The following is a 19,198-nucleotide window of genomic DNA, read 5'->3' as shown; positions in this document are numbered from 1 at the left end:
CCAATGTAGAATAAGTACAAGTTTCTGATAACTACTCACAATATTTTTATATTGTTGAAGAGTGTTTTTGAAAATAGAGATTTATTTGTTTTTTAACTGTTCCTGGTCTTTGGTGAACAGCAAAAGTTCTCACTCAATTCACGATCTTTTCTATCATTGACTGAATCATTTCACATGCTCATATTTATTTTGAATTGAAATTATCGAATAATCATTTCATGCTACAGTTATGAATATGTAAATACACCGAATCTTTACTACCTTCACGTGAGAGATGAATGACTCTTTTTATCGATATAGCCTTTTTGACCTGTCTCAAACAATGTTATCGTCCTGGTGGAATATATTATACGAATGCGTGAAGTTATCGGAGCAGCAATTTCCTTACACACATTACAATAATTGATAGGATGATACCCCCATGTTTAGATATGGAACCAAGCAGATTGTTTTCTTAACCTCCTGACTTTCGATATTTTTTGATTCGAGACTAAAATGATGCTCGCTGGTTATCTGAAGGGGGGCAAGAGTAAAGAACACAAAAAGCGAAAGGCAAGTTTATATTTCTTGGTGGGAATTTGACAGGAGTCTGAATTTCCATAGAATCCAGTTTTAAGTAAATTGACACAGCGCCATCTTTTGCTGCAACTGTGTCAACACAACCTTTCCAGAGAAGCAATGGAATAACTCGCTAGATCATTTGATCTTAGCCCAGTAGACTATTATCAGACTAGGAATATCCGTGCGTTGAAAAATCGAATCAGGCAAAAAATGCCACCTGCTTTGCTATAAATTGTAATGCATAATTAGGTCGTTGTATAGCTATCACATACTTTCAACATTTCTGTTGTTTTGGTGGTGTTGCCAGTAACTGTATGACGATGTAATTTCATTAATTAATTTTTACCACATTCGTATTTCATGTATTACTTCTAATTAAAACACTTTCCCACACCTGAGAACACTGTTTCCACACCAGAACAAAAGTAATTACTTTCGGCCTGAAAAACCCTCTATATCAGTTCAAAATTGTTCTCAAAGTTCATAGGTTCTCAACTAATACAAGAGAAAATGAGAGCTATTGTTCTATGTTCAAGCTTTCAAGACTATAATTTCTTATTCAGAAACTTTTCAGGCATAAAGATGTGAATTTGTGAAAAACACATTCCAACAGATGAGATTGGTACTTACGAAAAGTGAGGTTGAACATGAGAAGCCACAATAAACAATGGAGTTATAAAACACCTTTTCTGAAGTATGATAAGGAAAACACCTATAAATATGTTAAATTTATATTGATTGTTACATATTTGAGAAACAAAGAAAAATGTAATGGATCTGTGATCATAGAACATGACAATTAAGATATTACGAGAGTGTCATACAATGAATCCAGGTAAATTTTTATGAAATACGAGAGGCATTTAACAATCTTAGCAGTTGTTGGGCGGTAGATTTAAAATGTCTGAATGGAAGAAGGATTTGGAATTACTATGACCAAGTCGAAGTGGTGAAACCAATTTTTTAGGTAGTAGCCTTTACTCAACAGAAATGTTGAAGGTGCCTTCCATTGATAGCTATACAAGAGCTTAATTATGCAATAACATTTTTTTTTGCAATTTGTAGCAAAGCAGGTGGTGTGCCTCTGCATTTCTTGCCTAATTCGATCTCTCAGGACATGAATATTCCCAGTCTACTGGGCTAAGATCAGATGAACTGTAGGGTCATTCCATTGTTTCTCTGGAAAGTTTGTGTTGACACAATTGCAGCGAAATGCCAATTTATTTGGAACTATTTTCTGTGGAAATTCAAATACAATACTCCTGTCAAATACCCATCAGGAAATATAAACTTGCCTTTCGCTTTTTGTGTTCTTTGCCTATGGTACTTTTGCTCCCCGTCAGATAAACAGCGATAATCATTTTAGTCTCGAATCAAAAAATATTGAAGGTTAGAAGGTTGAAAAAATAGTGTGCTTGGTCCCGTATCCAAACGGGTCCCGTATCCAAACGGGTCCCGTATCCAAACGGGTCAGAAGTGCCTATTCGTCCCTCCATCGCAACCCGCAAGGGTTTGTTGTGGCTCACACCTATTCAAACTCGACCAAATGAACCCAGCTTTTTGACGAAGCCGATTAGTTTATATGGTGAATGATCTTTCAGGTCAGATGGTAGAAGTGTAGTTCTACCAAACTCTGAAAACCTGATTCCGTCCGCAGCGGAGAAGGCACAAAGTATATGCTCTGCATCATATTCCAAACAGGGGCGACACACACTGTCTTCCGGCAATCCAAGTCTCTGCGTATGACGATTCAGACGATAGTGACCTGTGAGGAGGTCTGTTAGACATCGTAGTTCATCCATATTATAGTCTAACAACTGTTTGGTTTCAAGCTTTGAAGGGTGAATGAACACCTTGGATTGAGCCAATCCTGGAAGATTTTGCCAGAAGTCTTGAAATCTTCTTGCCATCCAGGTGTTTAATGTTTGTTTGGCAAAGCCTAAAGCAATGCCAGTGACAGGTTCTGGTCTGATGAAGCTACTTGCAGCACCCTCCTTTGCAAGGGAGTCAGCAGCCTTCGCCTCACAGGCCAGTATGACCAGGAATTCAAACCAAATACAATCTGTTAAGTTTTTCTATCGCAATTTGCTACCAACTTAAACGTTGCTTGGTAGGAGCCAAGAGCTTAACTGTCCGACAATATTCTTATTGACTTGCTTATGAGGTTGGATTCTTCCAATCTCTCTGCACACAATTCAATAGCGTAAATTTCCGCTTCAAATACATAGGTTTCTAGGCAGGTTGATATCTCTGTCCTGGGTCTGCAACTGAAGACACCTGCACCAGAGGCCGAAGGTGTTTTTGATCCATCTGTAAACCAATAACTAACAAGGGGGTATTATTCTATCACTTACAGTAATGTATGTAACGAAATTGCTGCTGAGATAAATCCATGAATTCGTATGTTATAATCCACCAGAAAGATAACATTGTTTGAGACAGATCAATAGGACAATATCGACAAGAGGAATCATTCATCTCTCACGTGAAGGTTTTGAAGAATCGATGTATTTACATATTCATAATTCTAGCATGAAACATTCAAAGTAGATATCAACCTGGAAATGTATCGGTCGATGAAAAAAAAATGTGAATTGAGGGGGACATTTTGCAAACAGGTAAGAAACAAATAAACCTCCAATTTCAAAAACATGAAAATTTAGAAGGTGGTTGACAGAAACTTGTTTTTATTCTACAGTTGCTTCTTAACAAAATCGACAACACTTGTTTTTCATTACGGCTTTCAACTCCGTCTCGAAGAACATTTATATTCCAATTTCGGCCAAAATATACCGTAGTGGGCCTGTTGAGTTTTTTGACTGCAAAAATTTGCATTTTGAAATGGAAGTCAGAGCAATGTCAATAATATACAGAGTTATCCATTGAGTGTGCAATAATTGGCGAATGTGTACGTTTTGACAACTAAGTTGACAACATCGGAAAATAATTCTAATTGAGGCAGCATTTAACGATCTTAACAGTTGTTGGGCGGTAGATTTGAATTGTCTGAATGGGAAAAGGATTTGGAATTACCATGACCAAGTCAAAGTAGTAATACCAATTTACACACTCTATGAATATTATCAAATTTGATGAAGAACTATTTTGCTGAGCATTGATCTTTTCTTGAATTGAATAATATAGGCGTAATACTCACCACCATTCAGTACATAGAAAGATGGAATTTGAAAACAAATTCTGCTCATTTTCTTACCTTCGATATAGATCATCGTGATGCGTGTGAAACATAAATTGCATCAGCTATCAGGAAATTAAATAATATTAGCCAACTACCGTGAACAGCAATTTTACCATATTAATTATCGTATAATACTGACATCGAATAAAACTATTGCTAACAGAAATAAAAACGAACTTGTTCACCCATAAACAACCATTTGAATGCGAAACATTACCACATCATGTGCACAATATTCTCAGATGTATTTAATGAACTCAATCGATCAAGGCTGTGTTTTACTTCCTCATTAGCGACATCAACAAAAAATGAAAAGGTGCTAAAATCTATTGTTCGAATATACTTCGACCTTCTGAATATCAATTTTCGAATGCAAAAAGCGAAACCAAAACGTTCATTCAATGTGGTTTTGTTATGATCGAACCACTAATTTTTTCATTCTGTTGAGAAAAACCCAAGTGCATCTATTAATGTAATGTTTATCCTGTACATAAACATTTACTAAGTGCTAATAAAGAATTCTTCCTCTGTATAGACGTATCAATGGCTGAATATGAAAGTGACAATGAACAAAATAAATTTGGAATATGAACGTGGACAGCACAATAGTTTGAGATGATATAGATGAAGAATATTCTACAAACTACATATACATATAAATACACAAATAGGTCAAAAACATCATATTAGAGTTGAAAATTCAAATACACCCAAAGCCAGAAAATATTGGATTAAGGATTCAAATTAAGAAAAACACTCCAAGAGTTTATGAAGTAATCTAGAAATAAAATATTGCCATACCTACATCAAATATATCACCAAAACAACAGCATTGTCTAGATGGAAAGACATAGCTGAGCAAATCTGTATGCAAAAAGGTATCGACTATCGCAGACTTTCCTGGTGGTGAATTCCAATCTGATTCAGTTTCGACAATAATATTCAGACCATTATGAAGGTACCGATCTCTGTATGTTTTCTTCCTATACACCTTATGGCCTAGTTGGTTACCTTTCTTGATAACTAAAACATCAAGAAATGGGATTTGGATAGTTTAGTCATCAAGGAAGGTAATCAACCAGGCCATAAGGTGTTCAAGATAGAAAGCACACAGAGATCGATACCTATATAATTGAACCAACCATTATCCAAAACAGAAACGAACCATCATCAACACCCTAGAGAAGAGAGTTTTGAGAATATGTGAAGAAAGGTACGTCAACGACGCGCTACACCTCCAAGGGAGAAGAAGAGAAACCCCAGTGAAGATCAACCCCAAGGCACTGTCTATCTGCCATACATAGAAGGTATCACCAACCGAATCGGGAAAATTCTGAAGGAGGATAAAATTAACACTGTCTCCAAACCAAAGAAGAAAATATCGGAATATCTAAGATCACCAAAAGACAGCAGAGACCCGCTCAAATCATGCACTGTCCAACGAGGAACACAAGATCCTCTTCGAAAATACCGAGAGGCTAGCAACGTCAAATCATTATTCAACAAGAAAGTATTTAGATGCCATAGAAATACACAGGAAGAGAGAACATATCTACCAAAGATCTGGCAAACAGCATTGAAAAGCGCCAAAACGAAAGTGCGGGAAAAATCAGCACTATACATGACACGGGAGAAATAAGAGCATCTGTTTCAGTTGATACTTCAAGAAGAGTACTTTGACTACGCCACTGAAGACGACAACCGCAGTTGCAGTTGAAACATTTGAAGATTGTAACCAAAGAAGACCACGGCAAAAACCAACCGAAACATTGACGCCAGCCGTGAAAGAACAACAAAAGAGGGGCATATACTTCAAGCGATCATTTATACAGAGAAAGTTACATTTTTGATGTTAGACAAAAAATGTTGCAGAATATATACAAAAATGAAACTAAAATAACACGCTCAGATCACTCATACAACACTAGGAGACAAAAACATAGTGTTGTGGTTCCAAAATGTAACAAAACAGTGGGACAGAGGCACTGTAGCTAACTAGATCCAAAATCTTGGAATTTGCTGCCTGAAACCATAAAAACTAGTCAAAACTACGTTGAGTTCAAGAAACAAGTGAAAAATTGGCTAAACAGTTATGACCGAGATATATTCCCAAAAATAATTTTACTGTGAAAACCGAAAAAATTCATACCTGTTATAATTAATCAGTTTCAACAAATTGTTTGTCCTATATATCTCTCTAAAGACTAACATTGAACGTTCAAGCCAGTCTCGATATACCTACACAGTAGGTTGAATGGACTGACGCCTATAAGAAAACAATTACTCCCCTGGCTAATACCACGAAGGGCGTTGGATTATATCCGACAGGCGTCAGTACAGGAATCTTCACAGAAAATTTCCTGCATATGCAATTGGCAATACAACTGAAAGAGTCGACCTTCAATTTTTGAACGGGCACACTGACTGGCTTGAACATTTAAAGTTCATTTCTTTAGATTTGTTTATTGCCTGTCTTCAAGCATAGCCCACTAACTAATAAGAAACTATATATCTCTAATGAGACTTTAGATGTGACTTTTTAACGACTGTGACATTAATCTCATGTGATACCTTGCACAAAACTGTTAAACATCTATTGGTGACATTTTGATAATTTGTACCCAGATATTTCAAACCGATTGTGTTATTTACTTGAACTGGATGTGATGTTTTTACCTACCATTGTTTCTTCAGTGATGCATGCTATTGTTTATTGTTTATTTATTCGGCTCTCAAGCACTACTCATATGAACATTTTGATTTCGAGATTGTAATTTTTGATAAATGAACATTATTATTACTGATATTATAGTTTTAACAATGATTTCTGATGTGCACATTGGCCAATGGGAGCATTTTATAACTTCAATTGGTCCCAAATCAAGACCTGAATTTTGGACACCTACGCCACTGGTCAAATGAAAAAAGAATTAAATTTAGACCTTACACTGATAAATAAACGATATATGTTGTTGCCGCGGTCATGGCTGAAATGTTAGCTTTGTATTTCGAACCAAAACAGATAGTAAACAAGAAATAAATGATGGAATTCCTAATGTTGTCGCTTTGCGTGAATATCTTTTCGAACAAATAAGTTGTTTAGTAACAATTAACAAAGTATAAAGTGAAGATGTCGCTTAGCGAGACTATAGTTTTCTACATTTTCGCGGTTTTCTTCATTGTGTATGTATATGCACAGTATCGGCTGATGAAGAAGGAAAAATATCAGAGATATAATGTTTTGCCGGTGGTTGTTGAATCGAACCAGGATAATCACCAAAATTGTAAGTTTCAATGGTTCAATTCAACTCTTAATTAGTTTGGAATAATTGTTAAACACTAACGACTTCAAGACGAATGTTTGAGTATGGTTGACAATTAGTCCAATGCAAATAATTTTTAAAAAAATGAGAACTTTGTAGGAACATGAAAATTGTTACGAAGGGGACATCCTAAGTATTGTGAAAATAATAGAAAAAATGAATTCAATTCAATCTAAGTATTGAGGAATTGAATGGTGAACTTTCAAGGGTTCAAGAAGGTTTTTCAAAATTTTCAGCTATAGTTTTTCTGAATCGAAATAATCAGTTTTTTTTTGTTTTAAACCTTAACCTAATTTTTCATTGAGAATATCCACCTCTTTTTCTATTGCACATCAAGTACCTACTCGATACTTGGTTGGACAAACGCGAGTCGTGATGAGTATTGCATTTCTGGTGGTTTTAAAAAGTGCTCATTTTTGGTTCTTATTCAAGATCAACGCCGCCAATGCCGTTTCAACGTGGTTATATCTGTACCAGAGTCCACTAACGATGTAGCAATTATCTATAGCAATTGTAGATCCAGTTTGTATCTAAAAGAAACTTATGTGTATCTTTATATTGAAATTATTAATGTATTTTATTTCTTTCCCCTCTCAGAATTTTTCCATTTTCTATATAATGATAAAGTTTTTCTTGAATTCTGATTCTTTGTATGTCTTTATCTGGCGAAAGTTGAAGTTGAATCGCTAAGAAAAATTTTGGGCCCTTTACTCAATGGAAGTTTCCAGAGATAAACTCCCACCACTTTTGAAATATTTTTATAATTCGAATACCAATCTTATCACTAAAACTAACAGAGAAAAACACTAATCGATTAGTGATGACATGATGTCACGCAAGACAATAAGCCAAATATAGATACTTTTCTGGTAAATATACTTTTCAATGATATAAATAACTTGTCAGAAATATCACGAAGATAACTGAGAATTTTTCAAATAAAATAAAAATATTCCCATGATTTTCGTAGAGGTTTTTTGGGGTTTTTGAACTTCTATGAAACGGGGAACTTCTGCAGCAAATTGTTTGTTACTTGACCTTTTGACTCATGAAGTATGGTTTGGTTTATCTTCGGCATTGCAATAGCGTCTGCACTATTTTAAATACTACGTTTGTATAATAGTCCAGTCATTTTAGGGGATTTGCCTAGGAAAGTGGACATACCCAGCTGTAAATTTGTATAAACTTTGTATTTTGGCATCATTAAAGTATTCTCAAAATTCACATATGATTCGACAGCCGCAACTTCAAAAATTGGGGGTTAAAAGTAAAAAAAAAACACTACAACATTTTTAGACATCGTAGTTCATCTCTACTGTAGTCCAACAACTGTTTGGTACAAACTTGGAAGGCCGAATAAACTCCTTGGAGTGAGCTATTCCTGAAAGATTCTGCCAGAGGTCCATAAATCTTCTTGTCGTCCAGATGTTCAATCTTTGTTTAGCAAAGTCTAAAGCGATGCCACTGTTAGGTTCTGGTCCGATGAAGCTGCTTGCAGCACCCTTCTTTGCAAGGGAATCAGTAGCCTCATTGCCTTGCAGGCCAGTATGGCCAGGAATCCAGACCAGAAACGATATGTTAAGTCTTCATATCGAGGAGAGTCGTTTTTGGCAATTTGCTACCAATTTAGACTTGCTCGATAGGAGCCAAGAGCTTCCGACGCCGTATGACTCAAGGGGTTACTTTGAAAAACAATTCTTTGGTGGTACTTAGTGAAACAAAACATTTCACAGAAAATTGAAGTTTTTCGTTTCTATATGACTGAAAATGTATGCTGTTTATATTTGTTCCTGATTTGTAAACCTGTTTTCTGCTTCCCAAGAATGTTCTGGACCTCTTCTTATCTGAATCCCCACAATCAAATACGTGTTTCTATAAATATTTTGCTAATCTTATCAACTACAACAATTTTTATTTGATTTGGAAATCATTTTACTCAAGAATCAACTAAAAATAGAACATATATTAGTTGTAAATAGTGAAATCAACCTATAAATGAGATAAGGTAGATAAATGAACGTATTAAGATCACAAAAATATGATTATTGCCTTCCTCCTTTTCAGTTTCGCATAGTAATAATTTTGAAGCCGAATGTTGTTTCATAAAACCTACCATTAACATATCGTCAATAAATGATGCACCAATATGATATTATCGACGGAAAAATGGTATTATTATTTTACAAAATATTGCATTCATTTCAGATATAATATACAATGGAACAAACATTTCCCAACTGAATCGTTTCTCGCAATTCTCTCATAAAATCTGCCATCAACATATTGCCAATAAATGTTGCACCAATATAAAGTAATTGACGAAATAATGGTATTATTATTTTACAAAATATTCTATAAAAAACATCACTTATTTTGGACAAGAAAATCTCCAGAAAATCAATGAGTTTGTTCCCAAATACCTATTTTATTTTGATGTTTTGTGATTTGATATTATTGAATATTAATTTTCTGTTACAATACCGTATAATTTTGAGTAATTTTTGGTGATAAAAATCATTTTGCACCAAAAACTTTGAAAATCAATTTACTTTTCAAAAAAATCGACCGTGGTTAACACAACAGTTGTGTAATTTGTAATATTACAGACTTTTGAAATGAACCGTCATATATGAATGCTGTCTATTTATCGTTTTGGCAAAAATTTGTTTTTCGTAATTCACATTTAAAAAAAATGGGTGAAGAAATAAAACTTCACTTAGATGGCCATGACTTCAAATATAGATATATTTTTCAATGCTAAACAACTTTTGTAAATAACATTTCTCGAGATTTTTAAAAATAAGAGTACTTTACCCTTGTCACAAAATCAAATATTTGAAGGCTCCTCGTATAGTAAGTGTGTTGTACTGTATTTTGTTGGTGAATACTTAGTTTTAGGGGATGCACAAACTTTTATCAAGAATAAACTTTTTGTCGAAAATCCTTCAATAAACAGGTTTTCTATATGGTGCATACTTTGGAGATGACACTGTACATTTCAGTTTATAAATAATAGGTAGTGTTTTATTAGCATTCGAATGAATTCAGAGAGACGTTCATAACCATAATTAGTAGCAATTTATAATTCATAAGAAGGTAATCCACCCTCCTGAATAAAGCCTCTTTCAAGGACAGTAATTCTTGCAAATTCTTGAAATAACATTAATATCAAATGCATCTTACCAGTATTTAAACAGGGGTTACGCATTTCTTGGTTTATTTCATTGCCAAAGACTAGTAAAAATCAAAATGGTAAAAACGGTGATTGTATTAGTGATAATGGTGTCGATAATTATTTTTATCGGTGCTTATTTGCAGTGCATAATTGAAAGGAAAAAGAAAACTGTTTTGAAACTTTTGAGGATAATATGTCTATTGCCAGAAAGTAAGTTTGGACCATTTTTTCTGTTCTGATTCAGTTAGAGAAGGGGTTTTCGTGGTAGTAAATGATATCTGAACAGGACACAAATACATTAGTTTTTGAATTGTTTCAAACCTTTTTGGTATGAAGAAAAAGTGGAAAATCGAAAAGCTTTTTTTCCTAAAAACGTATATCGCTTTAAACATTTATACCTCTCTCAATTTTAACAGGGCTCAGGCCTTTCTACTATGGCAGTTCATATGATGTTTCTTTGCTTGGCTACTTGATGATATACAATTATGTTTTTTTCTTATTTTATATATGGCAAGATAAATTACATAGTTCTTAGTATTGAAAAACATATTCAAAATGGGGCTGAAGTAGTTTTTACTTCAATTAATTATCTCTCTGCTACCAGATGACAATCTGGTTTCTTTTGTTTTCTCGTATCTGAAGTATCTGATATCACATGCGCAATATGAATGATAGTTAATGAAGATTTACTATCACATATTCAAACTACGCTTTAATTCATGTCATTCATATCTCTCGAATAACTCACTGATAAAAAATAAGCCGTTATCATTTTCACCTTTTTCCAAACAGCATCCACCAAATTGCAACATTTAGGTGTATATTTGGAACTAGAGTGAAAGTGGTTTGGAAAAGTGCTTTAAAAAATTCACAAAATTGACATTTCAAACCTGAATGGAAAACCCAGCAGTTAGATACTGGACAGGGATCAATATAATTATTTTACAATCTCTTAGTGTAAAGCCGAAACGGCATATATCCGAAAATAAATTAAGATCACAGTTTCCTAGAATGAATTTCAAAATGATAATTTTATCTTGGGGTTCAGGTAATTTTCTTTGTTTGAAATACCCATGGGAATTTCAGCTTTAAAATATCTGGGAAATTGAATATAATCTTCCGTTTCATTATCAAGATATTTTAATTTCTTCGGTATATTTTTATACCTTTCCATAAAACTCATGATGGAATATAAAATGTCGAAATTTCTGGGCCTTTTTTTAGGTAATAATATACGTTTCGATAAACAGTCACACAAAACAATCTGCTTGAATTTACGAGAATGTGATACTTACCGATTACTCAACGTAGACAAGTTCTAAAGAACTTGAACGGATCTATATTAGCATAAACTTTACCTTTGTATATTTATATGTTTTTATACATTGACGACATTTGCTTGGCAAATTAGATAATTCGTAGCCCTGAAATACATTCTTTCGTGAGGACTAACGAATTTCTTTAAGTAGAAATCAGAAAATTTCCACATACACAAATAAAACTTGTCTTTTTTTTCTCATTGATTCGGCCGTTACTTGATGAAGATCCATAGTAATTTCAAACAGTCAATTTGGATTGAAATAAATACTAGTGATCTTTTATCATACATTTTTTGAAATTTGGAGTTTTACGTGGTGGTTCAAATTAAAGAAAGAAAATGAAATGAACAAAATGGAAGAAACACAATGATTTTTCGATTAATATTAGTCATTTTTATTTCATCAAAAACTCAAGTGAGTGTATGTACCTGTAGTGGGATTTTTGCAGCCCAAATGCGGTTATTATTACTATTATTATTATTATTCAGTAACACAGACACGATCATAAAGTTTTAATAATAAACATATATGCTTCAATCGCTCAAAGCTATCCTTGCAAGGCAAACCTCAAATTGAAATAAAACTCGGACTTTGTAGACGTCGAACCAAAATCAATCGTATTGTTGGTTTTATTGATTTATCTCTTTACCGTACCTTCTCATAGATAAACTTTTCGAATTAATTAAAGAAATTGAACCAGCTGTCGCCCCTACGAAAAAAACTATCAAAAGTCGAAACTTGTGCGAGCTAACGAGGTCTTATTTTTCAACATGCGATTCCTCGATATAGAAAAATAAATTTGAAAGATATGGATGATCAAAAAGATTTGGATGGTCAACACTGTCTCGATCAATTTGTGAAAAAATAATTGAACAAATATCTAGGTAATGAAAGTATTGTATTTTGTTACAGCCCACCAACAGGAAGATATCTTCAACATCAGCAGTCGTGTACAAGGACAGGAACAATGGCCGACACATGAAGCCCATTTGTCGATAGACCACATCAACATCATGAACGAGTTGAATAAACCACCAAGTTACCAAGACGACGGTAAGATTCTAGAATATTGGATACAAAGTTACATATTTTGGAGAAAAATACGAACTTCTTCTGTTGTTTCTTTATATTAATTTTAGCATTCGAATAATTTTTGACATTCAACCGTTTATAAAAAAGACGTGCTTTCAAATGAGGGTAGAAATTAAGTGGGGGTAGGTGATGCAATGATTAATAATAATAATATCATTTATTAATAAAAAAAGAGAGATAATATGTACAGCAAATACATTTTTTTTGCATAATTGGTACCCACTCGATAAGTGAGCAAACACTTGTTTCGAGATAAACTTACCTCACTTAACTACATAAAAAAAAATTTATTCAATCTAATACAAGAACATTACAAAAAAATCATCACACTTAAAAAATATATATGGAAATGACAGTGTAATATCAAAAACAAACACAAGCAAATACATTTGGTGAATATTTTTTTGCATAGATATGCATGTTCAATATGTGTGTAAACACCTGTTTCGGGATAAAAGTACATTATTCAACTACCTAATAAATATTCAGTCCTATACAAGAACACCACGAAAAAAACAATACGCTAGAAAATATATTTGGGAATAACAGAGTACTTAAAAAAGGAAATACAGTAATAAGAACATTTTAAAAGTATGAAAATAAAAACTAAACCCGTGCAGATCATTTGCCTATTTTTCTCGTTGAATTCTCTTAATATCAATGGCTGATTATCTACCAAGGTTTGGGATAACAAATTGGATGAGGTTATCTAGGATTATCTGCAATTATAATTTTTACAATTACTTTTTCAGTCTTTCGGTTGTATTCTCTGCACTTTTTCCGTTGAATTCAGTACATGAAGATGAAAACAGCATCAGAGTATCAATAACCTATTTTTCAACTAACTACTTACTGCTTTATGACTCGTCATTTTCCAAAGAAATTGAATGTGCTTTTGAAATCGGATAGGAAACTGAGGACCTGTTACACTGATTTCAAACAGCTCAGCTATCTCAACAAATTAATAAAATTAATAATTTTGACGGATAAACCCTAAAGGCCATTCTAAAAAAAAATCAGAAGAAGAGTTAACAATGTGACATGACTTTTGAGGATACGAATGATAAAAGATCTACTTCTAAAATTTTCTACCTGAAAAAATCAAAAACATTTTAATTTAAATGGTTTTCTCACTTAAAAAAGTAAACCCACAAATGAAGTATTTAAAATGAGTGGTATAATGGGTTCTTCAATGAATTTCACTTACTTAAAGTTATCCAAACTTTGCTCACCAGAATAGTTTTCCTTATATTTGTCCAACAATGCATCAGTCAGTGTTTCAATAGTAATACCTGGAACAAAATGTACATTAACGTTCATTATCACTATTTGAAAATGGCACAATAAAACTGGAATAAAAATCAAATAGATATTTTTCGCATAGGTTACTCATGAACATTTACAACATTTTATGACTTGGAGAGCAACTTGCATTGTCTTGTTGAAAAGTACTCATTACGTTTTCAGTTCCTTGGCGCACCTGCCTGTACCAGGTACCACTGTTTCCTTTTGGGCAAATTGATACTATCTTGAAAACGAGTGATAAAAATTATGAAAACAAATGAAAAAAAAGAATGTGTCATTCACTTATTTTTCTCTATTGAAGATACACAACTGAAATCACTCTAATTCAAACATGTACTTAGTCAAACCAACAAATCCTACACACCAACTCTCCTCGAACCTAAAATGAGGTATAGTAGGTTAATCACCATGACTTTACTATCGATACTATTGCATTTTACTTACTTTTCTTGAAGACTGAATATATACAACTCTCCTGTTTGAAGATCCGAAATCAAACTATTCGCTGTACTGCAAATTGGACAACCCCAAATTATAAATGGTACACTGAACGTGACAGAATTATACTTTAATAATAACACCAACACACCATGCATTACACACGCGAATCTGCCACGTCAACCGCCATGTTGAATCAAATGTCGAATTTAACGCAAACGCAAATGTACCATGCATTAAGGGACAACCGCTTTCACAGAGCTTATTCGACTGTCGCGCGCTACACTTCAATTGACCAATGAGAAACATTTACTCCAATTATTCACTTCCCCATTTCTCTGTTTCCAGGATTTTTCGCTTTGTAATTAAATAATTTCAAATACAAAAAGACAAATAGGATGAGAATTAACCAATTTATTGATGCAATTGGTTCATTTATTGGCCCATTCAAATTTTTTTGTCGTTTCCAACAGTTGCTGTTGGAGCCATTCATCCAGAATCTTTGCGTTGAGTTCAAAAACTGGTTAACACTATCAGGGTTATATACATTAGGTTATGCATTCGATTAAGATCTTCAAATATTTTTGTTTTTAATAATATTGAATTATTTGAATACGTTATTATAAGATAATTCAAAATTCCATTGTATAGAATATTCCAAAATATACCGTGGGGATATATTCTAAGAATATACCATATGGTATATTCGAGCAACAATATTCTTAGAATATTCAAGGGAGAATAATCAATTTATAGACATTCTCTGCACATTCTTTCGGGGATAATCCTGCCATATTCATTCAAGCATATTCTATGAATATTCTAAAGGCATGTATATATTCCAAGAATATTCTATGAATATTTGGAATATATACGTTCGTTCTATGATATACAGGGAATATTCCATGAATATCTAGTGCTGTGTGGGTTGTTGTCTGTAAAAATATTGATCCGCTCATTTCTTTGAGGTCTCAATTCAATAAGCCTTGCACACTGCAAGATAGCATACACTTCCATCTAAAAGACGGATGTGTATAGTCCTAGCTGATAGTTCTAGTTCAAATTTCTATCCACTTGGTATATTCCAGCTACCGTTCCATGTTTGATCTTTGATCCATCCGTATACCAGGTGTTTTTTCCAAACATGTTTTCGGGATGACTAATGGTCTTCCACTCTTCACGGCTTATGATTTTGGCCGTGAAGTTTGTGTTGAAGGTGTACTTCGTTGTCATGTGGTCCGTGCACTTATTCAATATGTGCTCCTTCACTTGTTCCGAAATTTCTGTTCGGTCCGATCTTTTATAGTTCGGTGAGTTTTCCAGTCTGAATGGGCTCATCCTGGCCTCCCCCATTATTACAAGGTGTAAAGGAGGTAGATTCAGGAGTGCCTCCAATGCAGCTGTTGGGGTAGTTCTCATTGATCCCGTCATTCTCAAACATGCAAGTCATTGCACCTTGCCTAGTTTGTTGATGGCGGTCGCCTGCTTTATATTTGGCCACCAGACCAGAGATGCATATTTTATCATGGGTTTAATCACCATCGTGTATAGCCAATATACCATGTCTGGTTTCAGCCCCCATGTTTTTCCATAGGTGCGTCTGGCGAGCATCAGTGCTACCTCCGCTTTCCTCTTTATCCCTTCCAAGTGTTGATTCCACGTCAGTTTGGAATCTAGGATTACTCAGATATTTAACCTCCGCTGACACTTGTATTTTTTCACCTCGAAGTTTTAGAGGTCCGACACCCTCCGTTTTAGTCCTCTTGGTGAATGCTACTACGGTCGATTTGGATGGGCTTATGTTAATCCCTTCTTCTTCGATCCATCTTGTTATAATATTCAGGGCCTGCTGCATGCATCCTTTCACTAAATTATTGTATTTACCTTGGACTAAGATGACTAAGTCGTCTGCAAAGCCCAGTGCTTTATACCCATTGTGGTCCAAGAGACATTATAGCTCGTCCATTACAAGGTTCCATAACAGAGGGGATAGAACACTCCCTGAGGACAGCCCCTTACTACCCGTGCCACGAATGTTTCCCCTATAATGGTTGTATATACCAACCTTCCCCTAAGCATGTCTTGTCGATCCCTCTTCTCATCGACACCTGGATGATTGATTCCAACGACGTATTATCAAATGCGCCCTCAATGTCCAAGAAAGCAGCTAAAAGTACTTCCTTGTTTCTGTAAGTATATTCTACTTTTTCTGTTTCCCGACATGTACGCATATTGGTCTCGGTGTAATGATCTGATAGCCAGTGATACGTCCCTGATATGCCTGTCAAGTAGTTTTTCTGAAGTTTTCAACGCAAATGACATGAGACTAATTGGTCTCAAGGCCTTCGCCAAGTCTTGTCCGATATTCCCAGGTTTCGGAACAAAGGTGGCCCTGATCAGTCTCCAAATTTTTGGTATGTGTCCCAGTGCTGAACTTGCCCTGAAGCACTGAAGTTTTCATCTGCACTGCGGCAGGCATCATCAGTAGTATGTGTATTGACTGCGAGGACGTCAATGCAGTCAACGCACATACTACCGATGATGCCTGCCGCTGTACCAGTGGAAATATTTGGTGCTTCATTACCAGCCAGGACTATATTCACTCTAATCGTGACTCCGGCCGTAAGAGCTTATGTTCTCATAATATTCTCTTCTTTTTTCAGCTCCTCCCTCATATGAAGAAGCAATGAGGTTAGCAGCAGCAAAGCAACAAGGTGAAAGTTCATCCGTTGCAGTCATAGTAGTAGCACCAAAGCCTTCCACAACGAACTGAAGCACTATTTATAACTCAAAAAGGCTGTATGCTGGGTTTATCTGTGATTCAAACTTCGAGTAATAGTCAAATCTGGGCTGACTTTCAATTGAAGCACTTTTACTCAATAGTATTTAGAAATGTGAAGAAGTTTGTGATGTTTTGTACAGAAGAATTTATTAAAATAACCGAAGATTGAGAATGAAGCGATGGTGTAGCTAGAAGTCTACATAACATTTATGTAGGGTATCAACTGATGTGTATTTTAGTGTATATAGATAAGAATTTATCTTTGGAAGAAAAATCTCGATTATATATTTTACGTTATAAGGTATTATTATTTCTGTTACCATGTGAGAATAGAATTAAATTAATTTTTCGACTGATTGACTTTCAATTAGTTATAGGTAGAAAATCGTTTGAGATGTGTTTCATAGTCAATTCCTGACATACAGAAAGAAATTAAAAATGACGAAAAATGTTCAAAATTTACTATTTCAATCCCTGATAAAGCTTGATGTGAAGATTTCATCCAAGATAATTTCAATCGATTTCATCCTGATTGAAGAGAACGAAATCCAGGCTAGTAAGGCCATGGTCGAATGGAATCTGGAAAACGTTTCGTCTGCTGCTGTGGCAGACATCAGTAGTATGACTGCAGCCTTGAAAGCCTTCGTTCTTATATTGTATGTCATCGTTCTCACAAAATTGAAAAATTCTTGATAATTGAAATATTTTGGGTAGATTACTGATAGTTCCCTCAGGGACTCATTTCGTAAAATATGTTTTTATATTGAGGGTAATACTTTTATCGTAGTGTGATAATTCTGGTTTTTGTTAACTCTGGAACGATTTCAGTAATTAAAAATATTGTTTGAAAGAAGATGAGATTGAAAAACAATGTGACAAAACTGCTTGCCAATCCCAAATGGGTCTGAATCCTTCTGGTTGGTGGCTGAGAATGTTAACCCATTCGTTCCTAGTGTACTCAAGTGGGTACAACCGGTAAAATATCATATTGGTGACATCTATGAATAAGTAGTTCAATCACTGAACATTTACGCTCCTTCTCATCAGTGAACTAGAGCACAAACCTGATCAGTTTATTCAAAGCCCTATCCAATACGCGATACAACAGTACTTTGATACTTCACACAGGTCGTGACTCGAAGGTAAGTTTACTATTTATATATTCGATAATTCAGGAATGTTATCTGAACGTGTATATAATCAAATGATCATTTGGGCCTTATGAAGATTTGTGTGATGCACTTAACCTATAATTTTTGAAGTTTGAACCGTTGATTGATAGCGATAAAGGACCATTTGAGTACAGTGGGTTTATTCCAAATTTTATGTCACATTATTTGCTACAGATAAATCCTGAAATATTCCGAACCCTATCATGTAGTGAATTCTATGGTACACGGTTCAAATCTTCAGCACCAGCAGTCAATGACATTTGCTCATTAGAAAATACGGATGAAGTGCACATTGTAATAATTCCTCCAAATGTTGATCCACAAACGGATGACGAGGAAATAGATGATGATAACATTCAAGGGGTGCAAACAAAGCTTCCGAGAGATGTTGCAAGTGAGGTGGAACTTCACTATTTAGGTGATGATCAGGAGGAATTAGAGTTTGACGATGAAGACTGGAATATTCTATTCCCACAAGTTCGTCAGAAGATATTGGGCGACAAAACACAGGCTGAAAGTTTCAATGTTTTAGAACCAGAATGGACGAATGATGTAATTGATGTTGAAATTTTGGAGACCACAGGATATATATATCGTATAGAAGTTGTTAAATCTGAACTATCGAATATGACTCCAGATGAAGTATTTGAAAGATCATGGGACAAAAGTGTATGGAACCTTCTGGTTCGAGAAACGAATACGTATTCAACCCAAAAAAATGAACATGAATTTTTTGTGTCAGAAGCGGATATGAAAATTTTCATTGGAATCTTGTTACTGTTAGGATATCATCGGCTGCCCCACGAACGTTTATACTGGTGTCTTGATGATG

At 34.6% G+C, this 19,198-nt stretch overlaps 2 protein-coding genes across 10 annotated transcripts in view; one reads left to right on the top strand and one right to left on the bottom strand.

Moving 5' to 3' along the window:
- The window catches only part of LOC111518013 (integrin alpha-PS4), a 99,612-nt gene extending 95,708 nt beyond the window's left edge, over positions 1-3,904 (bottom strand). Inside the window, exon 1 of the mRNA XM_074176377.1 lies at positions 3,776-3,904. Coding sequence (XP_074032478.1) covers positions 3,776-3,819 — 44 coding nt within the window. The 5' untranslated portion in view covers positions 3,820-3,904. The remainder of the gene's footprint in view (positions 1-3,775) is intronic.
- LOC141482701 (uncharacterized) overlaps positions 1-17,547 on the top strand; it is a 67,607-nt gene extending 50,060 nt beyond the window's left edge. For 8 of the 9 annotated variants that reach the window (XM_074176387.1, XM_074176386.1, XM_074176383.1 and 5 more), the window contains exons 2-3: positions 12,490-12,630; positions 17,076-17,547. In XM_074176387.1, coding sequence (XP_074032488.1) covers positions 12,490-12,630; positions 17,076-17,185 — 251 coding nt within the window. In that variant the 3' untranslated portion in view covers positions 17,186-17,547. Of the gene's footprint in view, positions 1-6,736; positions 7,045-12,489; positions 12,631-17,075 lie in introns of those variants that run through there. The other variant, XM_074176381.1, reaches the window with a different exon arrangement.
- The last annotated feature ends 1,651 nt before the right edge of the window (positions 17,548-19,198 follow it).

This window comes from Leptinotarsa decemlineata, unplaced genomic scaffold (assembly GCF_025532065.1).
Source record: "Leptinotarsa decemlineata unplaced genomic scaffold, Ldec_3_MD MMD2_tig00001719_RagTag_RagTag, whole genome shotgun sequence".
Classification (NCBI taxonomy): Eukaryota; Metazoa; Arthropoda; class Insecta; order Coleoptera; family Chrysomelidae; genus Leptinotarsa; species Leptinotarsa decemlineata.
The sequence above is the reverse complement of the archived record's forward strand: the minus strand, read 5'-3'. Positions and strand labels throughout refer to the sequence as shown.